The sequence below is a fragment of the Ursus americanus genome, chromosome 24 (assembly GCF_024610735.1).
Source record: "Ursus americanus isolate L20-20 chromosome 24, mUrsAme1.1.p, whole genome shotgun sequence".
NCBI lineage: Eukaryota > Metazoa > Chordata > Mammalia > Carnivora > Ursidae > Ursus > Ursus americanus.
In genome coordinates this window covers 31,000,245-31,026,098 of record NC_142150.1, presented here as the reverse complement: position 1 = coordinate 31,026,098, position 25,854 = coordinate 31,000,245, and the positions used below count along the sequence as shown (strand labels likewise).

General features: G+C 38.5%; 1 protein-coding gene across 1 annotated transcript in view; it reads right to left on the bottom strand.

Moving 5' to 3' along the window:
- The window catches only part of CSTPP1 (centriolar satellite-associated tubulin polyglutamylase complex regulator 1), a 180,908-nt gene that overhangs the window by 97,287 nt on the left and 57,767 nt on the right, over window positions 1-25,854 (bottom strand). The window contains exon 3 of the mRNA XM_045786554.2: window positions 3,473-3,603. Coding sequence (XP_045642510.2) covers window positions 3,473-3,603 — 131 coding nt within the window. The remainder of the gene's footprint in view (window positions 1-3,472; window positions 3,604-25,854) is intronic.

Here is a 25,854-nt window from a genome sequence, read left to right as displayed (position 1 = left end):
GCCAGCGAGAGAGGGAACACAAGCAGGGGGAGTGGGAGAGGAAGAAGCAGGCTCCCAGCGGAGAAGCCCGATGTGGGACTCGATCCCAGAACGCTGGGATCACGCCCCGAGCCGAAGGCAGACGCTTAACCGCTGCGCTACCCAGGTGCCCCTTGAGTGCTAGATTTTACTGAGTTCCTTTAAGGAGTGGTGAATTTTGTTCTGGCATACAGTTAAGTTATCTGCAGATAGACCTGTTGAATCCTTTTTGTTTTTAAGCCACTGAGGTCTCTCTCCAGTGTCAATGCCCTATGTGCTTTGAGGTTTCTCCACTTTGGCTGGTAGAAGTATGAACTATTCCTAGCCCTGTGTATACTCCAGGAATTGTTTGGCCTACTGTTTTCTGGTGGTTCTTTTTCCAACCCACACATGTGCAGAGTTTGTAGCCAGAGACTCAAATACCCAGTTGCAGCTCTCTCGAGCTTACTAAGCAACTCCCTCCTCTTTGGTACTCTGCCCTGCAAATTCTGGCCACTGGGGCCTCCCTAAACCCCAATCTCTGCCTCCTCAACTCAGTAAGACTGCTGTGCTCTTTGGATCTCCTCTCCTGTACTGTTGCTTGGCAACTGCATCTCAGAGACCACAGCCCCAGATTAACTGTTGTTCAATGTCTGAAAGAGTTGTTTCAGATACATTGTCTGATTTTCTACTTGCTTATGGCAGGAGGACAATTCCCTAAGTAAGTACTTCTTCATGGGCAGAAGAGGAAGTAGCTCTCATTCTCTTATTAAATGAAATACACACACACACACACACACACACACACACACACACACACACAAATATTTGTTCATTTGTAAAAGCACAAAGCTCAAAATTAAATTCTAACAAACTATAAAAATAAACTGTGGACAATAGCTTTTTTGAACCAATATCCCTAAACAGAAGTGAAGATTTGCTTCAGGGAATTTTAATCTTTGCCAGACTTGGAAAATTTAGATTAATCTTTCACACTGAAAGAAATACCAAAGTGAGAAGTTGAATTTTAAAGGCTTACTACATATGAATAGATCTTTTTGCTTCCAAGACTGTATAAAGTCGCCTAGATAGCAAGAGGTTCACTATAATCTTCATGAGGTTATTTGAATTTCAGACACAGGAAAATTAGCATCATTCAGTACTCAGTCATGCAGAAATGACATTGCTTCCTTATACTTGCTAAAAACTGGGATAAATGGTTTCTTGCCAGAAGGCATCAGGTCCTTAGTTTTCTACAGGTGGCTTCATTTTTAGATATGTTATGCTGGAACTCTGCTCTTCTTTTGCTGTTTCCCTGAAGACCTAGTTTCTTCTTGATAATGTTAAAATATGTACAAGATGTTCTAAGGAAGTCATCTGCAGAAGAACAATATAGTATCAGCTCCTCTGAGTAGGAGTCAGGTACGTGGCATTCTAATTGAAAAAAAATGGGGCTTAATAAGTACTTTCTTTTGGAACTTTGCCTCTGAGTGTTTTTGCTTGTTCTGGATTAAAATTGGGAACTGACACACTCCAGGACTGAAACATGTTCTAAAGTTTCCTGGAAGAAACTGAGAATATATTAAAATGATTTAACCAAAGATTTTAGGATCACCTAGATGCAAATGTTGCATTTGGTCTTTAAGAAATCAGGAGATGTCTGACTAAGAAGCCTAACAATAAATATCCAGCATAAAATCCAGGTCTTGTTTATGGCACAGGAAAAACAGGGAGACCTTGGAGCTGCTTCCTCTTAGCAGCTGGATGATTCACTGGCAGCTGCTACAAGAAAGGTAAAGAAACCTACATCTGCTCAGAGTCCAAATGCTATATGGATCCCTTGTGATAGTAAACAAATTCTGGAAGAGGCCCCACTTCTAAATCAGGAAAAGAATTAAGGAGATCTAAAGACTCTTTTCCATAGTTATCTCTATGTGCCTATTCCACAAAACCCAGGTCTAGCTATATGCACCATTCTTCAATATAGTGAGTATTCAATAAATATTTGCTGACTGACTAAGGGACTGGGAAAGGATTGGGAAAAACAGGTTCTGACGAAATACGACAAACTTTACCTATACACTCACAGCTCCCAGTTTTGTTTATGTAGAGACCGATGGGCTAGTTTCTCTTAGGTAGTTCACTTAAAATTGAGTCCACTTTGATTTTTCTCCACTAGTGCATATAGTCTATAAAGGAGACAATGCTATTCTCAGTATACTAAGTATTTCTGCTCAATTGTATAACTGAGATGGATAATCTCTTGAGTTACATGTCACAGAAGCATAGAAATAGCATATTAGCATATTAGTAAATCTGGGTTTGGCCCTTATTATTATCTCCACTACTGCAAATCTCCTAACTACGAGCTCTGCCTCCAGACTTAACCTCTAAGTCATTTCTTTTCTTTTTTTCTTTTAAAGATTTTATTTATTTATTTGACAGACAGTGAGAGAACACAAGCCAGAGGAGCCACAAAGGGAGAAGGAAAAGCAGACTCCCCACTGAGCAGGGAGCCCAACACGGGGCTCAATCCCAGGACCCCGAGATCATGACCTGAGCCGAAGGCAGATGCTTAACCAACTGAGCCACCCAGGTGCCCACCCTCTAAGCCATTTCTATACTGCCTTTCAAATGATCTTTCTAGAATCCAGATATCATCACACCATTCTTCTGAATAAAATCCTTTAACCTACAGAATAAAATCCAACTTCTTTTTTTATGGCAAAAATGGTCTTTCAGGACCTGACTCTTCTATTTCTCCACAGGTGCATCTCCCCTAATCTGCTTCACAAACTCTAACCATTGTGATCTTCTCAATATCTTATATATTCCAGATTCTTTTATGCTTCTACACCACAGCACATGCTCTACCTAGAATGTCCTTCTTTCCTTTATCCATGTAGATAACTCCTACTCTTTCTTCCCAAATTAGACCAGACAACCAGTTCTCAGGAGATTCTTCTCTAATCTATTTGCTCCCCTTTCTCTAACAATAGTGTCCCCATCCTACTCCCACCCTCCAATCCGGAATCTCCTTCTTTGTATTCATATTATTTCTTCAATCTGCTGCACGGTATTTTAATATTTGCCAAGAGCAAAAGCTCTGGAGCCAGATTGCCTGTATATGAATCCCACCCCAGCATTTGCTGTATGAACTTGTCAAGTTACTTAACCTCTCCGATCCCCAGTTTCATTAGTTATAAGATGGGGATGGGGAGAGCTATAGTGAAGAGTAAATGAATCACCACACATGAAGTGTTCAGAACTGCGCTTGGCTCCTAATAGATATCATTAGCGATGGTGCTGGTATTAGTAATGGTGGTAGTATCTGTGACACAAGACGACCGCTCCTCAAAAAGTAAGGGGTTCGTAGAGCCTCAAATAACATGTACTCAAACAGTATTTATAGGAACAAAAGAAAGAAGTTTGGAAGGAAGAAAGGAAGGCAAGAAAATAATTTGGGAAGACTTACCGCCATTTTTGCCCACAGTTCGGAAGCATTTCCAGAAGGCCCGTAAGAATGATGCCCTATTGTGAGGGGTGGCTTGGATGAAGCTGAATTCCCGAAAGAGAATGTGAGTTCCCTGACATACACTGTTAAAACTGCAAAGAGAAAAATCAAGGAATCATCATTAGAGGAAGAGATATGGAAGGCTGGAATCAGAATAAAAAATCAAGACCACACAGAACCATTGCCAAAAAGGAGGGAAAACTTTTTTCTTCAACAAAACTCTGAACCATAGATGAGACCAAGTCTTTCAATGAAGAAACCCGTTCATATAACCATATTCTCCTGAAAACTCTGAATCCAATTCCTCTGAGTGTTTCCTACCTCCCACATATATGCACTGAGGGAGTTTTAATCAGTCACAGGAGTATCTCAAATAGAGGGAAATCTTTCAATCTTTAACTGGATGACATTGGCATTTGTATCTTTTTGGAGAACATTTCTCCTTCTACCACATTTGGAATTGTGTTTCCTTAAAGATATTATTTCTGTACTCTCTATGACCTGAATCAGCTGCCGTAACGAAAAAATGGCTCATGGGGACATAACTGGATTGTCTGTTCCAGTTTGGGGTGATGGATACCTTTTTGACAATAACCTCAGAGGCAAAGCCATGTGCCAAAGGATACGAAAGGTTTCAAACAGAATATTAAGGCAAATAAGAGGAACAAGGGTAAAAAGTGGCCCCTGAATGAGAGTATGAAGCAAAGCCCCAGGGCCCAAGTGAGTCATTGTTTAAGCTGGGCCGGAGAAGGGGAAAAAATATACTCCATTGCCTTTGGGTTCTTCTGCCAAAGAAATAAAGGCTGTAGAGCCTGGCGTAATCTAAAAATGGAAATTCCACCAAAGAATAGGCAATTATCCAGTAATCATCACTACTAAAGACAGACTTCAGGTTCCAGAAAACTCTTAAATTCCCTGACAAGTAAATCATGAGTGGAAAATATGTTAATCTTTGTAGAGGAGCAGGCATTAAACTGAAGAAGGCAAAGCAATAGGGAGACAGTGGAAATTCCAAATGCCACTCTTTATTTGCTGACAATTTAAAGTGGGGGCAAAGCTGAATCTCTGAACCGAACAGGAAAACATTTCAGGAGTCATCTGTTCCAATTTCCTTTTCCCGGACCAAGTTCTGAGGGAAGCATCTAACCTGTCTTTAACATAGAGTATGTTATTACTTCAGATAAAATTAGCCTCTTCCTGTTAATATTAACAACACTGTATGAAAAAACAAATTATATATTCTTCTTCCCCCTGTGGAAAACTAGTGTAGAAATCAACTTCTGAGACACTATGAGGAAGCATGAGGAAAACATCTGGTAAAGAATTAGGTTAGAAGAGAAATTTTTAAAAAGCAACGAAAGTGTTAACCTAACCATGCAGTTTGCAATTCTGTTGTCTTGAGCAAAAGAAAATGAAAAATAAAGCAAATGAGCTGTTACAGGTAAATGGAGTAGGTCGCATTTCTAGCAAATGAAGTCTAAAATGATAACAATCTAGTTTAAATTTATGAAGCTATCCAGCAAAAAATTAGTCCCAAAGTATGCTTCCTACCCCCCATGGGAAAAAAGCTGGTGTCTAGGTCATAGTCTGGGCTGTAAAGAAACTAATACTAGTGAAATTATATCCTTAGTGTAGCTTTTTAAAAATAATTTTTTTAGGGGCACCTGGGTGGCTTAGTGGGTTGAATGTCTGGCTTTTGGTTTCAGCTCAGGTCATGATCGCAGTGCTGTGAGACTGAGCCCAGCGCCAGGCTCCATGCTCAGCAGGGAGTCTGCTTGAGCCGCTCTCTCTCTCCCTCTCCCTCTGCCCCTCCTCCTCCCCTTTGCTCACTTGCTCTATCTCTCTGTCTAAAAATAAATAAATCAATCTTTTAAAATATATATTTTTATCTTTTTTGAAACTACAGAATAATTTATGCATTGAAGAATCTGGCTCATTGTACAGATAAGAATTTACATAAGAAGTTATAAAATAAGAATTTTAAAAAACAGGCCAAGGACATATAATATTGAATACAAAAAGATTTACAATTATATTTCCATTACTGTCTTAAGATAATCCCTACAAATAAAATTTAGCCGGTCAGTATGGAGATCATAATCACTTTACTTAAAGAGTTAATAGACAATATAATCAGTGAAAATTCTTTTAGATAAGAGGGCTGTAAAGAAAAAGCAGAAAATACAATACATTGCTCAAAGCCTTACTGTTTCTCCTCAACCTGAAATAACTTTTCCCTGCCTCCATCTGTTAAAATTCTATCCAGTTTTTCAGGACCATCTCGAATGCCGCATTTTGCATGTTTTTTCCTGATTCTATATTCATGCCCAATTCCCATCATTTATAACTTATAACTCTCCACCGGCACACACAATCTGCTGCCTTTGGAAAAAGTTACTGGACTTCTATCTCCTATAAGACTGTAAGTTCTATGGAGTAAGTAATTAGGTTGTATTCATCTTGGTCTCCACCACATTATCTAACACATAGTACATGCTACTCCATAAATGCCTTTGGTAGTTGATTTAGAAAGATTAGAAAGAACAGATAAGTAACACCAGGTAGAAAGTATCAGATTTATATTTGTAGTCAGCCACACTGGAAATACTGAAGGTCAACATTTTATAAACTTTTTAAAAGTCCAGGACTTTGGCCCGATATTTGCACTGTAATATTGCAATACCATCTTTGTTTTCATTAGTATTTTCCTGGCATGTCTTTTCCTATGCTTTTAATTTTAATCTTTCTGGGTCATTTTGTTTTAGATATTTCTCTTGTGAGTAGTATATAGTTGGATTTTGCTTTTTACCCAACCTTACAGTCTCTGTATTTTAATGAGTTTTAAAAAAATATTTGATTAATATTTGCCACCTTATTATGTCTTTTTCATGAATTGTCTTTGACTTGTTTTTCTTTTCCTGTTTTCTGTTGTGTTAGGAAGGTTTTTTCTTTCTTTTCTTTTTCTTTTTTTTTTTTAAAGATTCTATTTATTTTGAGAGAGAGAGAGAGCAGAGGGGAAGGGCAGAGACAGAGGGAGAGAATCTCAAGCAGACTCCACACTGAGAGCAGAGACCGAGGCGGGGCTCGATCTCAAGACCCTGAGATCATGACCTGAGCTGAAATCAAAAGTCAGACGCTCAACTGACTGAGCCCCCCAGGTGCCCCAATTTTTTTCTTTTTTAATTATTTTCTCCCCCCTCTGTCAGAGTGGAAGCTATGACAGAATCTATAACTTCTTAGAATTCCTCTTAAAAATCCAACACACATATTTAGCTACACAGTTTTATTTTTTTTTAACTGAAGTATAGTTGACATACAATGTTATATTAGTTTCAGATGTACAGCACAGGGCTTTTGACAATTCTATACATAATGCAGTGTTTACCACGATAAGTGTAGTCTCCATCTGTCACCATACAGAGTTATTATAGTATTATTGACTATATTCCCTACACTGTACTTTTCATCCCTGTGATGATAGTACCTCTTAATCCCCTCCACTCATTTTGCCCATCCCCCCCTCCCCTCTGGCAACCATCAGTTTGTTCTCTGTATTTATGAGACTGTTTCTGTTTGTGTATGTCATGAGCACACTATGAAGGTACACACATGAGTTACGTCTTTCCACACTGTCAGCTTTATTCAGTCATAAAGCAAGGTTAACATAATTATAAAGCAGGTTCAGGATTCCAAACTCAATGACATTTCACCACGTGATTAACTTGGCTTCTTACATGGCACACGAAGCAAAACAGAAGACCTAAGTCACACAACAAACAAGATAGCATGGAGGGGTAGGAGGTGAACGAACCAAACTCGAAGTCAGTGTGTGGGTGCACAGTTGAGATAAGACCTCACTCCGGTCCAGGTCAGCTCTTGGCACTTACTGTTTATTCTGTTATAAGCAGTGGAGGATCTCAGTTCTGTTCGGAGATCAATCAGGCAGAGCCTTCTGCAGTGGCTGCCTTTTTCAACTGCTCAGACCTCGAGGGGTCAGTGTCTAGAGAGTCTACAGTTTGCTGCAAAAAACCTCCCTTTTTAAAAGGGATTTAATCACTCTTGAGACCCTGCAGACTTCTAGTTATCAGTTCTGGGGTGCTGTCAGCTGGTACTGGTCTCAGTGCTATCTGACAGCTTCAGAACCCTTAACTACTTGCATCATTGCTTGACATAGGCCCCTGCTTGACATGAGTGACTCCATCTTACTCTCTACAGTATATGTGTGTTTGTTCATTTGTTTTACTTTTTAGATTCCACATATAATTGAAATCATATGGTATTTGTTTTTCTCTGAGTTATTTCACTTAGTGTAATACCCTGTAGGTTCATCCCTGTTGTCAGAAACGACAAGATTTCCTTCTTTTTTTACGGCTGAGTAATAGTCCATTGTATATGTATACCACATCTTCTTTATCCATTCATCTATGGATGGACAGTTAGGTTGCTTCCATATCTTGGCTATTGTAAATAATGTTACAATAAACATGGATGCATATATCTTTTCAAATTAGTAGCTACACATTTTTTAAAATGTCAAGTCACTCATTACTTTTATTACTCTCCAAAGCAAGACAAGAACCAAAGCACACTCTAAATAACCCATGAGCACTTTTCTCATCTTCTGATATTATTTTCTAGATTTTGACTTCCAGCTTTTTAAATTAAAAACTTTTTTTAATATGGTAGAATGCTTATAATACTTATTATTTAAGCCATAGTATTTATCATTTTAAGTACTGTAAGTGTACAATTCAGTGCTTAAATACATTCACAATGCTGTTAACAATTATCATTATCTATTCACAGAACTTTATCATTATCCCCAACAAAAACCCTATATATATATTAAACAGTAATTCCCCCTTCCACTTTCCTCCCAAACTCTGGTAACCTCTATTTCACCCTCTGTCTCTATGCATTTGTCTATTCTAGGTACCTCTTAGAAGTGGAGATGTACAATATTTGCCCCTGTGTGTCTGGCTTCTTTCTTTTCTTTTCTTTTCTTTCTTTCTTTCTTTCTTTCTTTCTTTCTTTCTTTCTTTCTTTCTTTCTTTCTTTCTAGATTTTATTTATTTATTTATTTATTTATTTGAGAGAGAGAGAGAGAGAGAGAGAGCATGAACCCACAAACAGAGGGAGGGACAGAGAGGGAGGGAGAGGGAGAGAATCTCAAGCAAACTCCACACTGAGTGCGAAGCCCCATGTGGGGCTTGACCCTACAACCCTGAGACCATGACCTGAGCTGAAACTAAGAGTTTCACCCAACCACCCGAGCCACCCAGGCACTCCTGGCTTATTTCACTAAGTTTTTAGGTCCATCCATGTTGGGCTTACATCAAATTTTATTCCTTTTTAGGGATGAATAATATTCCATTGTATGTATATGCCCCATTTGTTTATTCATTCATCTGCTGATGAACACATGGGTTGTTTCTAGCTTTTGGCTATTATGAATAATGCTTCTATGAATGTTGGTATACAAATATCTCTTCTTCAAATAGTCTGCTTTCAATTCTTCTGGGTATATACCCAGAAGTGGAATTGCTGTGTCATATAGTAATTGTATATTTAAACTTTTGAGAAAAGACCAAACCGTATTCCCCAGTGGCTGCACCATTTTATCTTCTCACAGCAGTGCACAAGGGTTCTAATCCTCACCAGCACTATTCCTATTTTCCTATTTTTTTAATAGCCATGCTAGTAGGTGTAAAGTGGTATCTCGTTGTGGTTTTGATTTGCATTTCCCCAATGAGTAATGGTGTGCTGATCATCATTGCATGTACTGTGGACGTGCGTATATCTTCTTTGGAGCAATGCCTATTTAAGTCCCTTGCTCATTTTTTAGTAATTTTTTTGTTGTTGGGTTGGAGGAGTTCGTTATATATTCTGGATATGAATCCTTTATCAGATATATAATTTGAAAATGTCTTCTCTCATTCTGCAGGTTGTCTTCTTGCCTTCTTGATAGCACACTTTGATGAACAAAAAGTTCTTATTTTATCAATTTTTTTCTTTTGTTCCCTATGCTTTTGCTGTGATAACCATAAAATCACGGCCAATTATAATGCCATAAAGAAATTTGGTTGTTTTCTTCTCAGAGTTTTATAGTTTTAGCTCTTAAATTTAGGTCTTTGATCCATTTTAATTTTAATTTTAGTTTTTTTAAGATTTATTTATTTCAGAGAGAGTGAGCAGAGGGAGGGGCAGAGAGAGAGGGAGAGACAGAGTCCCTCAAGCAGACTCCCTGCTGAGTGTGGAGCCGGATGCAGAGCTAGATCCCAGGACCCTGATATCTTAACCTGAGCCAAAATCAAGAGCCGGCCGCTTAGCCAACTGAGCCACTCAGGTGCCCTGAGTTAACTTTTATACAAGGTATAAGGTATGTCAACTCCCTTCTTTTGCATGTGAATATCTAGTTTCCCCAGCACCACTTGCTGGAAAGACTTGTTGAATGGTTCTTTCCCCTATGAACAGCATCCTGGTTGAAAATCAATTGACCATACATACAAGGGTTTGTTTCTGGGCTCTCTATTCTATTCCAGTGGTCTATATATATCTGTCTTTATGCCAATACATACTGTTTTCAGTACTGTAGCTTTGTATTAAGTTTCAAAGTTAGGAAGTTGGAGTCTTCCAACTTCATTCTTTTTTAAGATTGTCCTGGCTTTCTGAAGTCCCTTGCAATTCCATGTGAATTTGAGGATCAGCTATTTGATTTTGGTGAAATTCTGTTGGAATTTCAGTAGAGATTGTGTTGAATTTGTAGATTTCTTTAGATAGTACTGACATCTTAACAATGTTAAAAGTCTTCCTACCCATAAACATGGGATGTCTTTCCCTTTACATAGGTCTTTTTAGATTTCATTTAGCAGGGTTTTGTAGTTTTCAGTGTGCAAATCTTTTACTTTCTTGGTTAAATTTATGCCTGGGATGCCTGGGTGACTCAGTTGGTTAAGTGTCCAACTCTTGATATTGGCTCAAGTCATGATCTCAGGGTGGTGGGATAGAGCCCCACATCGGGCTCCACACTCAGTGCACAGTCTCCTTGAAAATCTCTCCCCCTCCCTCTGCCCCTCCCCCTCCTCATGAGTGCATGCACTTTCTCTCTCTAAAATAAATAAATAAATAAATAAACAAATAAATAAATAAAATTTCAAAAAAATGTGTTCCTAAGTATTTAATTCTTTTAGATGCTATTATAAATACAATTGCTTTCTTAATTTCCTTTTGACTGTTGATTGCCAGTGTATAAAAACACGACTGACTGGGGACCCTGGGTGGCTCAGTCAGTTAGGCGTCTGCCTTTGGCTCAGGTCATGATCCCAGGGTCCTGGGATCAAGTCCCACATGGGGGAGCCTGCTTCTCCCTCTCCCTCTGTCCCTCCTCCTGCTTGTGCTCTCTTGTTCTCTCTCTCTCTCAAATAAATAAATAAAATCTTAAAAAAAAAACACATAACTGATTTTTGTGTGTTGATTTGGTATCCTGCACCTTTGCTGAATAGGACTAGTAGCTTTTTTGTGGATTCTTTGGGATTTTCTATACATAGGATCGTGCCATCTGCAAATAGTTTCACCTTTTCCTTTCCAATTTGGATGTGCCTTATTTCTTTTGACTTCTACCTTTTTAAATGTAAAAAATTACTCATTACTTTTAAAGTCAATAGTTAAGTTTATCAACATATCATATTAATTGTCATGTTCACTACTATTCTTCATTCTGTTCCTTCCCTCTTGGTTCAGTTATTTTCTTGCTAAAGTACAGCATCCTTTCAGACAGGTCCACGATCACTTATCACTTTGGACCTCTCTATTTTGGACTTGACAAATTTTTGGATTTTATAAAGGCAATATGTTGCACAAACCAGATGTGATATAGCACTACCAGTGGGGCTGGGGTAGCAGCCCATAGTCAAGCATATTAAAATTTCCACAGTGAAACATATATTTACATTAAAAAGAATAAGCAAAGACCAAAGATAGCCTCATAGGAGCGCCTGGGTGGCGCAGTCGTTAAGCGTCTGCCTTCGGCTCAGGGCGTGATCCCAGCGTTCCGGATCGAGTCCCACATCGGGCTCCTCCACTGGGAGCTTGCTTCTTCCTCTCCCACTCCCCTGCTGTGTTCCCTCTCTCGCTGGCTATCTCTCTGTCACATAAATAAATAAAATCTTTAAAAAAAAAAAAAGATAGCCTCATAAACTAGTCCAGGTCAAGTTTGCTCCCAAATGAGTTTGCAGAAAACTCAGCAAAAACAACTTCAGGTTTTCTATGCTATTTTGATTTCAAATTGTGAACTTCTGAATATTCACAGACAACAGACCTGCTGTTTTCACAAAAGCCTGTGGGTGGTAAACGCTCTCAGTTTTCATTTTCTTGAAAATATCTTTATTTACCCTCTAGAGTAATGGCTTAACCAGGTGGAGAATTCTGGGTTGTCATTTATCTTCTCTCGGCACTTCAAAGATACTACTCCATTGTCATCTGGCATCTACACTGCTGTTGAGAGGCCATCTGTCAAGCTCCTGCCATTCCTTGAGGAGTTAATCATTCTTACCATTCATATAAGCTATTTTTTTTATTATTAATGTTCTGTGGATTCTACAATGTGTCTATCATGTAGGTATAGTTTTAGTTATCTTGCTCAACACTTTAATCTGACTTATGTCTTTCGTCTCAGAGAGTATCTTTTAAAATATTGCTTCACTGCCATCTTCTCTATCCATTTCTTCCCCTATTAGATGTACATTTTAGCCTGTCAGTGTCTCTTCTGTGTCCTTTCATAATTTGCATCTTTTAGCTTTGTGTTGTACTTAGTATTATCTTTCAAATTATGAGTTCTTTATTCTTTTTTGTCTGGTCTAAAGTTTATTCTCTCTGTTGAATTATTTATTTATGTTAATTTTTTAATGGCCATGTTTTAATGTTTCTTTTTTTAAGATTGATTGATTGATTGATTTTAAAGAGAGAGAGAGCAAGAGCACAAATGGGAGGGGCAGAGGGAGATGGAGAGAGGATCTCAAGCAGACTGCACTGAGTGTGGAGCATGACATGGGGCTTGATCTCACGACCTTGAGATCACGACCTGGGCCAAAACCAAGAGTTGGACACTTTACCAACTGCCCCACCCAGGAGCCCCTGTTGAATTTTTTAAAACATCGGTAACTTTTTTATTTCTAGAATGTTTAATTGGTGTTTTAAAGAATTTACATGGTTTTGTTTCTGCTTCCCAGTTTTTGTTCTCTATTTTTTCCCCTCAAGTTTTTATTTCAAAACCAGTTAGTTACCATACAGTGTAATATTAATTCAGGTTTAGAATTCAGTGATTCAACACTTATATACAACACTTGGTGCTCATCACAAGTGCTCTCCTTAAGCCCCATCACCCATCTGGCCCATCCACCCAACCCACCTCCCCTCTGGTAACCAGCAGTTTGTTCTCTATAGTTAAGAGTCTGTTTTATGGTTTGCCTCTGTCTCTCTTCCCCCCCCCCATGTTCATTTGTTTTGTTTCTTAAATTCCACATGAGTGAAGTCACATGGTACTTGTCTTTCTCTAACTTATTTCGTTTAGTATAGTGCACTCTAGCTCCATCTGCATCTTTGCAAGTGACAAGCTTTCATTCTTTTTTATGGCTGAATAAAAAAGTGTGTGTGTGTATGTGTGTGTGCGTGCACGTACATGTATATTACAACTTATTTATCCATTCATCAGTTGATGAACATTTGGGCTCTTTCCATATTTTGGTTATTATTGACAATGCTGCTATAAACATTGGGGTACATATATCCCTTCAAATTAGTATTTTTGTATCCTTTGGGTAAATACCTAGTAGTGGAATTGCTAGATCATAAGGTAGTTCTATTTTTAACTTTTTAAGGAACCTCCATATTGTTTTTTCCAGAGTGTCTGCACAAGTTTGTATTCCCACAAATGGTGTAAGAAGGTTCCCCTTTCTCTGCATCCTCACCAATACTTGTTGTTTCCTGCATTATTAATTTTAGCCATTCTGACAGGTGTGAGGTGATATCTCATTGTAGTTTTGATTTGTATTTCCCGATGATGAGTGATGTTGAACATTTTTTTCATGTGTCTATTAGCCATCTGTATGCCTTACTTGGAAAAATGTCTATTTATGTCTTCTGCCCATTTTTTAGCTGGAGTATTTGTTTTTTGGGCAATAGAACAGATCAATGAAACCAGAAGATGAGACTTTGAAAAATTTAACAAAATTGATAAAGTCCTAGCCAGACTTGTCAAAGAGAAAAGAGAAAGGATCCAAATAAATAAAATCACAAATGTGAGAGGAGAAATCACAATCAACACCACAGAAATACAAACAATAATGAGAATATTATGAAAAACTATATGCCAACAAATTGGACAATGTGGAAGAAATGGATAAATTCCTAGAAACTTATAAATTACCAAACTAAAACAGGAAGAAATAGAAAACTTGAACACACTGATAACCAGCAAATAAATTGAATCTGTCATCAAAAATCTCCCAAGAAACCAAAGTCCAGGGCCAGATGACTTCAGAAGTGAATTCTACCAAACATTTAAAGAAGAGTTAATTCCTATTCTTCTTGAACTATTCCAAAGAATAGAAACTTCCAAATTCTTTCTATGAGGCCAGCATTACCCTGATAACAAAACCATATAAAGACTCCACTAAAAAAGAAAGCTACAGGGGCACCTGGGTGACTCAGTTAGTTAAGTGTGTGACTCTTGATTTTGGCTCAGGTTATGATCTCAGGGTCCTGAGATCGAACCCTGCATTGGGCTTAGCACTCAGTGGGGAGTCTGCTTGAAGATTCTCTCCCTCTTCTTCTGCACCTCCCCCCTGCATTCTCTCTCTCTCTGTCTCTCAAATAAATAAATAAATAAATAAATCTTTTAAAAAAAGAAGAAACTAAAGGTCAATACCTTTTTTTTTTTTTAAGATTTTATTTATTTATTTGACAGAGAGAGAGACAGCCAGCGAGAGAGGGAGCACAGGCAGGGGGAGTGGGAGATGAAGAAGCAGGCTCCCAGTGGAGGAGCCTGATGTGGGGCTCAATCCCAGGACCCTGGGATCACACCCTGAGCCGAAGGCAGATGCTTAATGACTGAGTCACCCAGGCGTCCCTAAAGGTCAATATCTCTGATGGATCCAAAGATTCTCAGTGAAATACTAGCAAATTAAATCCAACTGTACATTTAAAACAATCGTTCACCATGATCGAGTGGGATTTATTCCTGGGCTTCAAGGATAGTTCAATATTGCAAATCAGTCAACGTGATATACCACAATAAAAGAAAGGATAAGAACCATATGATACTTCCAATAAATGCAGAAAAAGCATTTGGCAAAGTACAACATACATTCATGATAAAAACCCTCAACAAAGTAGGGCTAGAGGGAACATACCTCATAATAAAGGCCATATACAAAAAACCCACAGCTAATGTCATCCTCAATGGGGAAAAACTGAGAGCTTTTCTTCTCTGGTCAGGAACAAGACAGGGACGTCCATTCTCACCGCTGTTATTTAACATAGTACTGGAAGTCCTAGTCTCAGCAATCAGAGAACACAAAGAAATAAAAGGCATCCAGATTGGCAAGGAAGAAGTCGAACTTTCACTATTTGCAGATGCCATGATACTCCATATAGAAAACCTGAAAGACTGCACCAAAAAATTGCTAGAACTGATACATGAATTCAGTAAAGTTGCAGGATACAAAATCAACATATGGAAATCTGTTGCATTTCTACGCACAAATAATGAAGCAGCAGTAAGAGAAATCCAGGAATCAATCCCATTTACAACCGCATCAAAACCTGTAAGATGCTTAGGAATAAACCTAACCAAAAGGGCAAAAGATCTGTACTCACACAATGAAAGAAATTGAAGTGGACACAAAGTACTGAAAAACATTCCATGTTCATGGGTTGGAAGAACAAATACTGGGTTTATAAAAAGATTTTATTTATTTATTTATTTATTTATTTATTTATTTATTTATTTATTTGAGAGAGAGAGAGAGAGCAGGGGATGAGCAGAGGGGGAAGGACAGGGAGGGGGAAAGAATCCCAAGCAGACTCCATGCTGAGTGCAGAGCCCAACGCAAGGGCAGACCTCACTACCCTGAGATCATGACCTGAGCCCAAACCAAGAGTCAGATGCTTAACTGACTGAACCACCCAGGTGCCCCTGGAAGAACAAATATTGTTAAAATGTCTATATTACCCAAAGCAATCTATACATTTAATGTAAACCCTATCAAAATACCAACAGTATTTTTCACAGAGCTAAAACAAACAATCTTAAAATTTGTATGGAACCACAAAAGATTCTGCATAGCCAAAGCAATCTTGAAAAAGAAAAGCAAAGCTGGAGGTATCACAATTCTGGACTTCAAGTTGTATTACAAAGCTGTAGTGATCAAGACAGTATGGTACTGTCACAAAAATAGATCGCTCAATAGAACAGAATAGAAACCCAGAAATGAACCCACACCTCTATGGTCAATTAAGCTTTGACAAAGCAGAGAAAAATATCCAATGGAAAAAAGACAATCTCTTCAACCAATGGTGTTGAGGAAACTGGACAGCAGCAACACGCAGAAGAATGAAACTGGACCGCTTTCTTACACCGTACACAAAAATAAATTCAAAATGGATTAAAGATCTAAAAGTGAGACAGGAAACCATTAAAATCCTAGAGGAGAACACAGGTAGTAAGCTCTGACATCAGCCATAGCAACTTCTTACTAAATATGTTACCAGAGGGAAGGGAAGCAGAAGCAAAAATAAACAACTGGGACTTCATAAAAAAAAAAAGCTTCTGCACGGCAAAGGAAACAAACAACCAAACTGAAAGGCAACGCACAGAATGGGAGAAGATATTTGCAAATAACATATCTGACAAAGGGTTAGTATCCAAAATCTATAAAGGACTTATCCATAAAACTCAACACCCAAAACACAAATAATCCAGTTATTATCTTTTTTAAATGAAAACCATTCCTTTTTTATGTCCCTGAGGATCCTAAATTTTATTTCAAATTCAACTTAAAATAATTAATTAGTCTTATTTTCTCTAAATTTATATTTCAATTGTAGGGTTTATTGGCCCTTTCTTAGCATTAGTTGTTTTCATATATTTTGGAATTTCAGCATGTAAATTCACCTTAAGTGGGAGGTTATCACTGTCTCCAGTTGCTTACTCCCTCAGTCTCTCCTGAGGACAGATCCTAGTCTCGGACAAGATCGTATATTGGGGGAATTAAGGCTCCATTCCTAATGATATCGGGACTATCACAGAGGCCGTCACTGAACCTTTGAGTAGCTCAGACCACTCAGTCCTGGTTGCAAGATTGTCTGCTTCCTTTCATAGACCCAAGTTTTATGTAAGCCATTTTCCAGGTAGCCATCATAATTTAAAAAAAAAAATCTCCTGCTCTGTGTGTGACACATTTAGTCTCTACTATTCCATGAGAAATGAGCTCTCAGTTTCCTATGCTTGCTTCTGAACCCAGAACACACAAGGCCTGTGGTTTTAGCCCCATTAGCATTTTGGTTTGTTTGGTTTCTCACCCATGGATGAATTTATATTGATTTTACAAAATGGCTACGTCTCTTAAATTTTCTCTTCAGAAAATTTCATGTGTCATTACCACGTGTTTGTGAAGGATAAGAAAGCCAAATCATAAACACTGTAAGCCATTATGACCAGAAATCCAAAACAAATTTTCTACCTGCATGAAAATGCACGTTTGCTACTTTTTCATTGTATTTAACTGAACTAAAAAGTTTTTCAATAGACATCTATCTTACCTCTAAAATTGAACAAAAATGTTCCTAAAAATACTTTAAAGGCCACACAGAAGTATACTATAATGTCTACCTCAAACAGATTTCTCCAAAACCAGTATTCAAATTTCATTGAGTAAATTCCTCCATTCTTTAAGTTTTTGGGTTTTTTCTCTTGAGATTTCAATTGTTTTGTATTTTAACATAATTTCAAATTTATAGAAAAGTTGCAAGAATAGCATAAAGGATTCCTGGGTACCCTTCACCTAGATTACTCATATGTGAATATTTTGTTACATTTACTCTCACTCAAACATTCTTTCTCAATCTCTCTCTCTCACACACACACATATAAATATTACTGTTTTTCGGAACTGTTTAAGTTGTAAACATGATGCTCCTTTACCCCTAAATACACCATATATTTCCTAAAAAATTAGTTCTCTTATATGACCATAGTATAATGATCAAAATCAGAAAATTAAAATTGATACAATATTTTAATCTAATTTACAGGCCTTATTTTTTTTAATTAATTTTTTTTTTGAGAGAGAGAGCACACGCAAATGGGGGGAGGAGCAGGCGGCAGAGGGGACTAGTAGACCCACGGTGGCGGGCGGTGGGGGGGCGGTTGCGGCACATGCAGCCAATCCCAGGACCCTGAGATCATAAGATCATGATCTGAACCAAAACAAGTCCGTTGCCTAATCGACTGAGCCACCCAGGTGCCCCTAATCTATAGGCCTTATGAAGAGTATTTCTAACCCCTGTTAAAGTATTTATTTAAAACTATGAGAAAAATTGATGTTTCTTAAAAAACAAGAACAAAACGAAGATGCCTCCTAGAATCACTGTTATTTATTTATTTAGTAAGTAGGTAAGTAGGTTCTATACCCAATGTGGAGCTTGAGCTCATAACCCTGAAATCAAGAGTCCCACGCTCTACCAACTGAGCCAGCCAGGCGCACCAGACCGACTTCTATGTCCTTTTGACACATCCACGCAATTCTTGATCACTTCCTTACTTTTTGATAGAAAAAGATGTTCCAGTCCCATCTTGTTCCTTCCCTACCCAATCCTAGGGCCATTTCTCCAAGAAGCCCAAGCTGCTTTTATTAGAGGACTGTTTAAAAACCTGGGTAGATGCTGGATGTTCTCCAAATGTATCATTGCTTCTAGGCTCTCCCAGAGTCAGGGTCAAGACAAATGAAGGTTTATATATACACACTCTGCATGTGTGCATACATACACACACACACACCCCTAGATTCATTTCTATGTATCTAGCTATCTACATAGATTAAAACCCATGCATACACTGATTCAATTCCAATGCTACAGGGTACATTCTAGTCTTTCCCCTTTTCACATCCGAAACTACTTCTCTAATTCTATAGTTGGTGTGATTGGGGAGTTAATGTTTAATGAGTACAGTTTCAGTTTGGGAAGATGAAGAAGTTCTAGAGATAGATGGTGGTGATAGTTGCAGAACAATGTGAGTGGACTTGATGCCACTTAAAAAATGGTTAAAATGGTTATTTTGTTATGTATATTTTGTTGTGTATATTTTACCATAAAAGGAAAAAAATTAAGATATTGGTATCAAATACCCAGTATGTATATTTATAGGATTGTCTGATGGAACGAGTGATTGGAAACTATAATCAAAACATTTTTTTAGAGTGGTTCTGAAGAATGACCATGGCTTTGTTACAGGAAGAGTGGACCAAAGATAGCAGCATTGGTATCACTTAGGAGCCTGTTAGAAACCAGAATCTCAGGGCGCCTGGGTGGCGCAGTTGTTAAGCGTCTGCCTTCGGCTCAGAGCGTGATCCCAGCATTTTGGGGGTTCTAGGCTTCTCCCCTAGGAGCCTGCTTCTTCCTCTCCCACTCCCCCTGCTTGTGTTCCCTCTCTCGCTGGCTGTCTCTCTCTGTCAAATAAATAAATAAAACCTTAAAAAAAAAAAAAAAAGAAAAAGAAACCAGAATCTCAGGCCCCATCCCAGACCTACTAAATCTGATTCTGCATCTTAACAAGACTCCAGGCGGTTCACAAGCACATTAAAGTTCAAGAAGCACTCCTCTGGGATAGATTCTGCCACTTCCTACTTTTGTGACTTTAGGCCAAGAACTTCACCATTTTGTGCCTCAGTTATTCTTTGTCTATAAAATTGTGATAACAGGAATGAAAGCTGCCAAAGATGATTAAATATGATAATAATGCATGTTGTATAATGCCTGGCAAATTCAGGGACTATCAGCTATTATCATTACTTTGCTCAGTAGAAATCTGTGATGGTTGGTTTCAGGGGCTTTTCTAAAAATAGTAAACTTAGGAAGTCAATATTTTCCAGAGACGGTGGTTGGCTTTAGGAGATAATTGGGGAAAAGGATACATGGGAGATAACAGTTTTGGCCAAATATGAAGAAGGCTCAATACAGTAGAGTGGAGGTGTCACATTCAGTCACAATGGGGCAATGTTCTTGTTAAAGTATGGTGGGACCAGACAAAGGTTATTTACAAAATATAAATGGAATGGAAGCAGCTTTTAATGAGACAATGCTGTATTTTTAAGATATTTTGAAGCCTAAGTGGTGTTTTTCACATGTCTGAAATCCCGCGTGAGATAAAACCTTTCAGCTGAAATATCACTTATATTTTACTTACATGATCAAGGACCAGATAGGCTGCGGGAGTGAGGCGACAGAGTGTGAAATACTGACAAGGTGGGGAGACAAAAGGACAGCTACACAGGCCCCCGTGAATTGCTAGCACTTGGGCCCTGGCTCTCAGAAGATGTTGTTGAGTTGCTAACCTAATTTCTCTGGCAGGAGATCTTTCCTTGTCCCAGAAAAGACTTTTGGAGACAGAGAGGATTAAAAAAAATAATATTGTTAAGAAGTGAGGCTGCTGGGCTTGCACTTTACTAGCCGGAATCCCTTTATCTTTCTTGAGAGCCCCCCAGATCTCTTTTATTCTAGGTCAGTAATTTAACACTCTCAACTCTCAATTCAAAGCCTGTAATGACCTTGCTGTGCTGAATTATTAGCCCAGGATATAGAAAGAGAGAGAGAGGGAGGGGAAAAAAAAACCCTAAAAACAACAGAGGTCTTTTGATCAGAGCACCAAACTGCAGTTCGCTGTAACTCAAGCTGCCCATTCTTATATGGCAAGAATTAAGGACTCCCCCTGCCAGGCAGGACCCTATTAAAAGACAATAGCTGTTTGAAAAGGGTAAGCAAGTTGATATGGATATAATAGGCCACATATGGGGGCCCCTTTCTACTCTGAAATAAAGCTCCTTCTTAAGAGTTGTGAGCTGGGAAACCCAGCATTCAGTAAGGCAGGAGGAGGAGGTATAATACAAGAGAGTGAGTGGGTAGCCATGCAGAAATGCTTGAAGGTGCTTCAGGAAAAAGGGAGGAGGGCTTTGGGGAGTCTGCAGAGATGAGCATCAATCACTGAGGATAGAGGCTTTCAGAATGGCCAGGTGCTCTCTGGTCCCCAAGAGGTTTTTAGGGCCAGTGATGACAAAGATTTGGCTGGAACCAATATAGTGGTTAGTTTCTCTAATGGGTTAACAACAATGACAGCAAAGCTAGCAGGAACATAGTAAGCTCTTGCCAGGAATGGTGAAGCTGGCAGAAAGTAATCCTTTCTGCCTTGTTTTATACAATCTAACATGTCAACATCCTAAACTGATTAATACCATCTAGTGCCACTATATGTTCTTACTACCTTTAGGATGGGATTAAAAAAAAAAAAGCCCCGGAAAACAGAGACAGTGGACCCCAAAGAAACTGCCTCTTGCCTACAAACAATACCCCTTCTCAGATATAGGGAGGTAACCACAGGACACAAGACTTCTTACTCTATTAGCTAATCTATGTTTGCTTATCACCTAAACAGTCTGCTCATAAGCAGATGCTGCTTTTGAAGGATCCTAATCCACAACAGAACTTCCCAACCACTGTTTGAGCTACCTCTAAGATCTTGTTAGTATGTAACAAAACAAGGAATGATTTAAAGTGACTCGAAATATTTAAACACATTAATCTAGTTATCTATAACTAACTTCTGAATTCCCAAATCCCTAAGCAAAAATATCAGAGATATTTTTCTTTCCTCTACCACGCTTTGCTAACTGCCAAATGAACAGCTCTCCAGTTCCCATCCACTGCAAATAATGGGCTAGCTTGATGGAATTTACAACCAAAGAAAAAACCCAAGGGATCTCTCTCTAACACTTGCTTGCTCCACTGAGTGGTCAACGGGGCACTAAACTGATCTTTAGCAAATTAAAGGGTTTTGCTGATTAAAGAGAAGGTCTGCATTCCTAAGAAAAAAATCCTGCATCACCACTTGGCTTCAGACTCCAAAAGAAACATACTATTTTTACAAAAGTCATTAGAGATAATTGTTTCCATAAAATATTGCAATTTTAAGTGACTTCCCAGTATGTAGACTCCTTCATTTAAGATGGGGTCACCCTATAGGAAAGGAAGGATGAGCAATGGAGAGCACCAAACACTATGCTGATGCCCCAATTTAAGACTTAGCATATGGCAACCATATTTTCGGAAGTTCAAATTGGGACACACAATCTAAAAAGTTTTTATCTGGTGTGTGGGTCACTCACAGGTGTGAGAAATAGCCTAAAGATTTTATAGATATCAGTATAATGGTTAGGTAAGTATGTTTAAATGCCATATTGACTGATAAATATTAAATGTCATATTATTTGGTAAATCTTGAAGGATATATACAGCCTATGTAATCTGAAAAATAAAAATTATACAGAACAGCATTATAGTATGATATAATTCATATAAAACTATATATCTGTGGGTGTGTATGTAAGTAGACAAGATGTTTGAAAGAATAGAGAAAATGAAGGAAAAAATATTGGAGAAAATTTCTCAGGATGGAAAGGCATGAGTTCCCAGATTAAACAGATACTTATAAGCCTAGCACAATGAATGAATATGTGTGCACACCAAGGCACACACTGTAAAAAATCAGACTCTACTATCTTTCACTGGGGGCATGGCAAGATCACTTCGTAGAAGATCATGTAAGATAGGAGATATTGGTACAGCTGTCTTTGGAAAATATAATCAGCCACAGTTGCCCTCTGGTCACAACAATTTATACTTCTCCCAAATGCAAAATACACCCCCCACCAAAACCCCGAAAGTCTAATTCCATTTTTGCATTAACACAAACTCTAGGATGACATATAAATCAAGTCCAGGTACAGATGAAGTTCCTCAAGTGCAATTTCTTGGGTACAGCTCCTTGCATAATTCCTCACTCTAAACACCTGTAAACTAAAGAGACAAGTTATAGGCTCCCACACGTCCAGTATGTACAATGGTAACACGGTGACAGGATAACCACAATAAACTTCCATCCAAAAGGGGGAGAATGGGAGGCAATATAGCAACCGCTGGCTCATTACAATTCTGAAATCCATCCACCCACATGTCTCATTTCCTTGATTTGAGCCTAGTACCTCTCCCTGATAATGACTTTCCATGGTTTTTGACTCTGGGCTTTTGGTTTCATCTTCTGAATCATTCTTTCATTTCCATAAATCATAGTCTCAGTTTGCAGCTGAATAGCTTTCTCAGCTTGCTTCCTGCCCATAGAAGTCTAGGGACCACTTTTTATTTTATATTATTTATGTCTTCTTTAGCCCAAGCTAGCGGGGCTTCCATAAATACAATTCTCTTAAAAACAGTGGTTATGGTTTTTCTATTAACTTTATTGGGGTTTACTCCATTGGACAAAAGCTATAACCACAAACCTCTTTGAGACTGGCCCTTCCCTATTTGGTTTCCCTATGAGGCTTCTGTGGGACAACACTCTTTAGATCTTTAGGCCTCTTGTCTATCTGAAAGAATCTATGAGAAAATAAATAAATAAATAAATAAATAAATAAATAAATAAATAAATAAATAAATAAATAAATAAATAAATAAATAAATAAATAAATAAATAAATAAATAAATAAATAAATAAATAAATAAATAAATAAATAAATAAATAAATAAATAAATAAATAAATAAATAAATAAATAAATAAATAAATAAATAAATAAATAAATAAATAAATAAATAAATAAATAAATAAATAGAGTCTATAAGTCTCCACCCAGAAATCTTGCTGAGGCTTTAACAAAGGGTTCATCTTTACCCCTGGGCCACATTTCTCTGCCAGCACACTGGATTTGATCTTTGTTCTGAGGCACTTTCTTACTTTGAATACTTTCTGCTGCTTGGAAAGACCGTCCTGAGCTCTCTGTATTTCCTCTAAATTCTACATGAAAACAAAATAGTTCATTCTTTAGTTCATCTCTCTCACATTTTACTGTAGGTAGCTAGAAAAAGATAGGCAGCCCAGAACTCTCCACAGGTAGGATTGTCATACTCACTATGTAAATTTCCTATTTTTCACATTACCAAAAATGACAGTATTGCCAAACTTTCCGTCATTACATAACAAAGGTCCTCTTACCTCCAACTAACGTTTTCCTCACTCTCTTTAAAGCCTTCATTGATAGTCTCCTTGAGGCCCATCAGACTTTCATTGTCAGTCTTTTCAAGGTCCTTCTGATTTCTGCCTGTTGCCTGGTCTCAAAGCCAATGACATTTGTTTTGGGTTTTTGTTACTGAAGCCCTTCATTCCCAGTAACAAATTTTGTTCCAATCATCTGTTGCTGCATAACAAACCATACTTAACTTAATGGCATAAAAAAATTTTTTTATTATACTCATGGATTGAGTATGTCAGGAATTATACAGAGTATAGAATAGATGGCATGTGTCTACTCCATGATGTCTGGACCTGAATTGGGAAGACCCAAATGGCTGGGGCTGACTCAAATAGTTGTGGATAGAGGTATCTGGAAGCTTCTTCCCTCACATGTCAGACACCTAGGCTTGAAGACCAAATTCGTGGCTGAGCTTCTTACAGCTTAGCAACTGGTTAGTAAAAAGGGGTCTCCTGGGAGGCAATGTCTGAAAAGTGAGTTCCCTGAGACCAAGACACAATCTACATGGCCTTTTGTGACTTAGCCTTAGAAGTCATATAGTGTTGGTAGTGTGGGTGGCTCAGTTAGTTAAGTGTCTGATTCTTGATTTTGGCTCAGGTCGTGATCTCAGGGTTGTGAGACTAAGCCCCACACTGGGCTCTGTGCTGGGCGTGGAGCCTGCTTGAGATTCTCTCTCCCTTTGCCCCTCCTCCTACTTCTCTCCCCACCCCCCTCTCACACTCCCTCTCTGAAAAAAAAAGGGGGGGGGCACCTGGGTGGCTCAGTCATTGGGCGTCTGCCTTTGGCTCAGGTCATGATCCCAGGGTCCTGGGATAAAACACCGCATCTGGCTCCCTGCTCAGCAGGAAGCTGCTTCTCCCTCTCCCACTCCCCCTGCTTGTGTTTCCTCTCTCGCTGTCTCTCTCTCTATCAAATAAATAGATAAAATCTTTAAAAAAAATAAATAAAAGCAAAAAATATATTAAAAGTTCACATAGTGTGGGACACCTGGGTGGCACGGCGGTTAAGCGTCTGCCTTCGGCTCAGGGCGTGATCCCGGCGTTATGAGATCGAGCCCCACATCAGGCTCCTCTGCTATGAGCCTGCTTCTTCCTCTCCCACTCCCCGTGCTTGTGTTCCCTCTCTCGCTGGCTGTCTCTATCTCTGTCGAATAAATAAATAAAATCTTAAAAAAAAAAAGTTCACATAGTGTTACTTCTATCACATTCACATTCAAGGGGAAAGGATATAGACTCTACTTCTCAAAGGCAAGAGTATCAAAGAATGTGAGGTCCTGTTTTAAAATGACTACTACACCAAAAACTAGGATGAAAGAAGACAAGAAATCCCAAGGGTATTGGTGAAAGTCCAGGGAATGCTTCTATAAGGCAGGCATAGGGAAAACATAACATAGATAAAGCAGGTCAGAAAATTCTGGGAGACATAACATAATAAAAAATTATTATTAAAAAAAAAGAAAATTCTGGGAGGGACTTCTTTAAGGAGATAAAACTGAGAGAGAATGAATACATACAAAAAAATATCAATGTACTTGATTCAGTCAGAGTCCTGGCAGGTAACAGATAATACATTTAAGAAGGTAGCTGAGGAAAGTTGTAAAATGAGAATATTTACAAAGGTGTGGAAAAGGTTAAGGGAAAGTAGATTACCCCAGAGCTAGCAACAGTTAAGACCTGTTATGACCCCAGGCCTGAAGAGAGAAGTGGAGGGAGTGGCTTCTTGAATCTAGGAAGAATAGGGACCATCTAACAGAAGCTGTGACCTTCAGTAGAGGAACAGAGCCAACCTCAACCCACAGCAAACTGGTAGGGAGAGAATATACACCACAAGCTCACCCTGTCTCCTCCTGCCCTTCAATCTCCTGCTTTAACCCAAATGGGAAGCCACAGGGAAGGGAGTCTATGGATTAAAGTCCGTACAGATCAACCCCCCAGGGTAATGTGGAGAGTGGATCTGCAGGGGCCAATGGAAAATAAATAGCAAGTACTGAA